Source organism: Cryptomeria japonica, chromosome 4 (genome assembly GCF_030272615.1).
Source record: "Cryptomeria japonica chromosome 4, Sugi_1.0, whole genome shotgun sequence".
NCBI classification, from domain to species: domain Eukaryota; kingdom Viridiplantae; phylum Streptophyta; class Pinopsida; order Cupressales; family Cupressaceae; genus Cryptomeria; species Cryptomeria japonica.
In genome coordinates this window covers 522707138-522713655 of record NC_081408.1, presented here as the reverse complement: position 1 = coordinate 522713655, position 6518 = coordinate 522707138, and the positions used below count along the sequence as shown (strand labels likewise).

Genomic DNA, 6518 nt, shown 5'->3' with positions numbered 1-6518 from the left:
TGACTGCTCCCTGAAATCCGCGACATTTTGAAATGCGCCAGCCGGACGCGACGCGGGATTCCAATATGCTTTGGAGGGCAACCGGGAACCGGGAACTGAGCCAACAGGTGGAGAGGGGAGCCAAAATAAATGTACGGGACGTGCTTTCCACCGGATACGCCGGTCCACGTTTCTAATTCGCATTTAATTTCAGTGCATTTCATTTCGTTTCGTGTCTTCGGGAGCGTTGAGTACGCGTCCTTTTGGTGGGTTTCATTTCATTTGGGGGAATTTGGGGGAGTTTCATTTGGGGGAGTTTTCATTTAAAATAAATGCTTGTGTTTATCCGCACTCCCGTTTCTCGAATGTCGAGGCGGTAAAAAATGAATATTTAAGGAGTAAAAATTAAATATTTTCAGCTTTTTAACGTCTTTTATATGGAAGAAGCTCATTTCATTTGCATTTGGCGTCATTTGCGTTAATTCAGAGTTAGTTTCATTTAATTTCGGCCGCGTAGGAACGTTGAGAAGCATTTGATCGGCGTGTATTCCCAGGCATTCATTCAAGGTCGTTGGGGGGGGGTCTGAAAAGAAAGAACAAGGCTTCGGATTCCATCGCGCTGATCGCCCGGATTCAGAAAATGGAATTTTCTGTATACCCTTTTTTTCGTTGTGTACAATGGTGATTTCTGGTCACAGGACAGTGGTTTTTGTTTAAGCTTCTGGTTTGGTTTTGTTGATCAAGGGTTCGATTCACGGCTAGTGTTTTCAGGTGAGTTGTTGGATTCATTTTTGCTGTGTTTTGGTATGGATTGTCTGTTTATTTTTAAAATTTTTCTGTAATGTGTTGTTTCTGGGTGTTTGTATGAGACTGACAGATGTAGGCTACATGGGTTTAAACAACATTTTTGAACTGGGTTTTCTGTTTCCTTTTTCTTTGTACCGTCTGGATGATAATCTCAAGGTTGAAACCTGTTTGAGGTACTATGTCTTCTAAAATTGGATTCTTTGCTCCTTGGGGTGGCTTTTCTTTCGTAAGAAGAGTAGTTTTATTTGTGGCGGACGGTTTGTAACTATTGCAAGTATTTTGTGCTTCAATGACTGCACATGTTATCTTTGATTTTGATGGTTTACTAATCCTCGCTTTGATACATGTGGTTCTATTAAGAAGATATTGCAATTGTAGTACAGCACTGATGTGGTTATCTTTACTTTCTTAGGATGTTTTGTGAGTTTCAGTGTTTCCCATTAGCTTCAGTTTTGATATCTAGAAATATGTAGTCTTGTGTGTACGCGTTGACGGTATTTGTTTCCAGTGATAGAGGCTTTTGATGCGGTTGAATTAGGCGAACATACAGCGTAAGGGGTTGTTTTCTGTCTTCAGGAATTTAAATGTTAATTACAAACGTACTAACACTTTTCAGTGTCGTTTTTTTCTGACTTCCAAAAGCCATTAACGCGACTGATTTTTGTGGTCTTGCTGTTAGGGAAGCTATTTACCAGTTTTTTCGGGGTTATGTTAACAGGACAATTTTTACACGTTATAAGAAAAGTTACAGGGTTTCATAGGGTTTGGTCTTCTTACAGGCCATAGATCTGGTCAGTGGCCTCATATCAAACTTTTATTGCCGTAGTGATTATGGATCATGTACTCTGCCAAATGATGCCTCTTGGTGATCTGTTAATGGCATTCTTCTAAGGCCGATTCTGTCTTTTGGAGGAAAAAGGACAGTTTGTAGGCAATTTGGGTTTATTTATCTATTTTTGTTTATTAAAATTTGGCTTAGAGGATAACCATCATGACTCATTCGAGCGCACCCCTTCCTATTGGAAGCAGCAAATACTATTGAACGCACAAATTGCCTTGATATGCGTATAATCGATATCGTTTGGCTTACCGCCAAGTGCTCAGGTAAACGGCTTCCTTCCCTTCACAGCGATGGGCCGTTACATTCAAGGCGACTTGATCCATGGTGACCTGTTTTTTAGCCTTTTTTTCTCCAGTAGACCAAAGGCGACTTCAATATTTGGTGTTTCTTTCTTAATGTAAAGAAAGTGGTTTCACGTTTACCTTAATTTTTGGGTCTATTGCCTAGGTTGAACGGTTAGCTGTACAATTCTTTTGTTTTTAATCCAGGGAATTTGGGGAGCATCTAGGCGGATTAACAAGTTTATGATACTGTCATGTGGTTTGATCGTCGTCTACGGTTCAAAATTTCCTCTCTTTGTTTTCCCTTGACGTTGTTAAATGATTAGGTGTATTGAACGTGCTTCTCACTTGCTTGGTAGGACCTTTGCCCTTGATATATTGAGAGCCTTAATGGCGCCTAGAGCTGCCTTCAGATCACCAGCTTACCTGGTGGTTAGTTACCTGTGTTGATGATATATTTTAATCTGGTGTGGCTGAGATAATTTTGTGGTCCTTCTGCAGTAGAAGGGTACAATGAATGAAAGAACAATTATTGCAATGAAACTTTAGAAGAATTGGACAAGGATAATAATAATTTTTTTTATAAAATTATTATGAACTGCTGTAATTGTGCACGTGGAGGCCAAATATTGTCTGTACTGTCTCCATTATCTAGTCCCCACCCTTGCAAAACTCTGAAAATATTTGCAAGCTGCCTTTGTTCCCGTTGTAAATTGTGTGGGTGCTCCTGAAGCTTAAGCACAGTGGCAGTTTTGTATAGTAAGGATTGTACATGGTGGTCAGTTGGAAGTAAGGGTGAATAAGTAGTGAGCATATATAATGCTTAATTGTGAGAATCATGTTTAAAGTCATTTTGCATGAAGAATTTTTATTTTATCAGGTTGTTTATATGTAAACCCCCCATCCGTGCATTTAAATTTGTTGTGTTTCCGAGAGAACAGCTTACTTTCAATATATATGTAGGATTCTGTCTAAATTTAAATCAATCTAATTGTTGATAACTTGATCTATTACTGTGTAGAATGGGGGTTTGAGCTACCACAGGATTTCCTCTTTTATGGATATATTTTAATTTCTTCGACGTTAAGAAATCATCTCTGTTTGCATCTTTTGTTTTTTAGTTTTTCTTAAAGGGGTTTTCGATTTACATACATATTGTTCTTTAACGCTTGCTTCAGTGTGTTGAGCTGTGCGCTAATATTTTTTTGGCCTTCTGAATAGGTTGTACAACTTGTGCTTTGAGAGGATTTAGATTTTTGGTTGACAAGAAATCATGTGCGGAGGTCCTGAGCATTTGAAGCCTGCTAGTCCTCACACGAAAGGAAAAGAAAGTAATACTAACATGGCTGACAGTCATTCAAACAAAGTGAAAGAAATTTCTGAATCTTGCTCAAACCTTCATGAGCTGGCTGCAAATAATGATCTAATTGGGTTTAAGAAGGCAATGGAGGAAGATGGGTCAAAAGTGGATGAAGTTAACTTTTGGTATTGCAGGCAGAATGGTTCTAATCAAATGGTTCTGGAACAGAGGACTCCTTTGATGGTTGCTTCACTTTATGGCAGCATAGACGTTCTGAATTATATCCTATCAATTTATGTAACCTGTGGTGCAGATGTAAACCAAGCTTGTGGCTCTGATAAGAGCACTGCATTGCATTGTGCAGCTGCGGGAGGGTCTATTTATGCTGTTGAAGCTGTAAAATTGTTAATTCAGTCCGGTGGTGATATAAATTGTGTAGATGCTTATGGGAGAAGACCTGCAGGTGTGGTAATGGTTTCCCCGAGGCTAAGTCAAGTCAAGGCTAACCTAGAAGAAATGCTTAACTCAGCTGGTATGTATTCAAGTTCTCCAATGTTAGTGCCAAACAGGTTGGTTGGGCCACATGGAGGAGATTCCAATGGTACAGAACCACTATCCCAATCGAATTTGATGTCCATTTCGGCACATACAGGAACATCTAGTCCTTCATCAGGATCCCCACAGTCAGCAACATCTTCACCAAAGTTTATGGAGGCAACGAAGATGTTTGCTGATGGCAATGAGAAAAAAGAATACCCAGTGGATCCATCACTTCCAGACATCAAGAACAGTATCTACACTACGGATGAGTTCCGAATGTTTTCCTTCAAGGTGCGACCCTGTTCGCGAGCTTATTCTCATGACTGGACTGAATGTCCTTTTGTGCATCCTGGTGAAAATGCTAGAAGGCGTGACCCAAGAAGGTACCACTACAGCTGTGTTCCTTGCCCAGATTTTAGAAAGGGGGCTTGCAGGCGTGGGGATATGTGTGAATATGCACATGGTGTTTTTGAGTGCTGGTTGCATCCTGCCCAATATCGTACAAGGCTGTGCAAGGATGGGACAAGTTGTGCACGGAGAGTATGTTTCTTTGCCCACACATCTGAGGAACTTCGCCCCCTCTTTGTTTCTACTGGGTCAGCAGTTCCATCCCCAAGGGCATCATCGGCTTTAGACATGTCCTCAGTCATGAGTCCTCTTGCACCTGGTTCTCCATCTTCAGTTTCAATATCTCCATTTTCTTTGACAAATACTCAGCAAGGTAATGTTCTCACTCCTCCAATGTCCCCATCTGCATCCTCTGTAAATGGGCTTGGTCATTCATCATTGTGTGCAGGGTGGCCACAGCCTAATGTTCCAACATTAAATCTTCCTGTTAGCAATTTTCAAGCTAGTCGCCTTAGAGCAGAGCTTAATGCCAGGGACATGCCTGTAGAAGATTCTTCTCGGATTGCAGATTTTGAAGGGCAGCTCCTTAGTGAGTTCTCGCCTCTCTCTACCCAAGCCAGGATGAATGCCGCAGCGGCTGTAATGTCTGGTAATGGAAATACCACAACCAGGAATGGAAAATACAAGAGTCATGGTATCAGTGTTGCTCCTACAAATCTTGATGATTTGTTTGCTTCTGAAATCACCTCACCTAGATTAGCAGTCCTTGAACCTTCCATTTTTTCTCAGATGAGTCCCCAAATGCAAGCCCATAAAACAGCTCATGTTTATAGCCAACTTCAAAATCAAATGTTGCCCCCCATCAATACACAGGCATTTTCTCAGGGTACGACACAGATGCAGCAGGCTGTGATAGAGCCTCACAGCCCTGGTCATTCCTTGATGCAATCCCCTTTTCAGTCATCCTCCTATGCATTGCCATCCCCTGGGCGAATGTCACCACGTTGTCTTGATGTGGAGCGTCACGGTACCAATGGGTCATCCTTGACACCAGCTTTGGCTGCATCCTTTAATTCAAGAGCTGCAGCTTTTATCCAGAGGGAAAAAAGAAGCCTCAGCTCTCGTGAACTTGGAGCCCATCTGCCTCCAGGTGGATTGTCTGATTGGGGTTCTCCCACAGGTAAGGTTGATTGGGGATTTCAAGGAGAGGATTTGAACAAATTTAGAAAATCAGCTTCATTTGGTCCACGTAGTTACGAGGAACCGGATTTGTCTTGGGTGCAAACCCTGGTAAAGGAAAATACACCTGAAGGTAAAGATCGGCCTGCTGAAAATGGTTCTGGAGAAATTCCTATTAAGGGGCCATTAGAAAATGTAGACCATTCAGTTCTGGGAGCCTGGCTCGAACAGATGCAGCTTGACCAAATTGTAGCTTGAAGGAAGATTGTTTACTGGGAGAATTAGTAAGGCGAGGGAAGTGGGGATGGGATCAAATTGAAATTCAATATTTCATTTTTTCTTTTATCTTTTTAGAAAATTCGTCATTTCAGTTTAGGAATAGTATGGTGTTCTATCTTTTCTCAGTCTTAGACCTGTAGGACAATCAGGAAAGATAGCTTTGAAAACATACTGGTTGGGAGTCTCAGTTGCAGGTTGACAGAAGAGCTCTTTCAATAGATCAGGCAACACTTTTTGTCAAATAGGTCAACAGAAAGTTTTATAAGGGTTGACAAATTTATATGGTTTATTTTGGGAGGATCTGAACCTAATGCACAAGTTGTTTGGAAGAAATCCAAAATTTGGAATCTTCATGGTTTTTTAATACATCAAGTGAAATCCATATCAGAGCAGAGGAAAATTTGTAAAAGCTAATTGAAAAGTATATAATGTGGGGGCTGCCTATGTCTATTTTTCTGCGGCTATGCTGTCAACTACAGTTTGCTGGTGGCAATTTTGAGGTGGCGTTTTTGCATTTTCTGAGTGTGACGTGGGTTAGTCTTGCACAGCTGTTGCAGAAGCTAAACCGCTTGCAGGATCTGTTATGGTGCACCGATATTTCGCAGATCTATTTTTAGGTTTTTGCCAGATTGATGGCATGTACATTTTTTGAATTCTAAGCGGATGGCAATCCATTGTTTGCCAGGTAGCAACATTTTATTTATTCCATGAAAGGGATTTTGAGATAACTTATATCAGTTACCTAAATTTGTGCATATTTTTGCTTTGAACTGGAAGTTCCTTATAACCGTTATTGACCTTTAACGAGGTAGGCATTGTATTTCTCGTAAAACTTGGATAATTTAATTTTTTTGAAAGTCAAATTTCAATAATCTTTGCTTTTTATTTTATAAAATATAATTGCACGCCATCATATGTTTTTGGCAAGTGGCATTATTTTGCATTTCCATCTGTTATTCGATTC

At 40.6% G+C, this 6518-nt stretch overlaps 1 protein-coding gene across 1 annotated transcript; it reads left to right on the top strand.

Moving 5' to 3' along the window:
- Positions 1-346: 346 nt before the first annotated feature.
- Positions 347-6282, top strand: LOC131069013 (zinc finger CCCH domain-containing protein 30). Its single transcript, XM_058004297.2, has 2 exons — positions 347-750; positions 3130-6282. Exon 2 carries the CDS (start codon positions 3182-3184, stop codon positions 5531-5533), a length of 2352 nt encoding a protein of 783 aa, XP_057860280.2. The 5' UTR covers positions 347-750; positions 3130-3181; the 3' UTR covers positions 5534-6282.
- The last annotated feature ends 236 nt before the right edge of the window (positions 6283-6518 follow it).

Coding starts and splice junctions, on each gene's coding strand:
- LOC131069013 (XM_058004297.2), top strand. CDS start 3,182: ATGTGCGGAGGTCCTGAGCATTTGAAGCCTGCTAGTCCTCACACGAAA.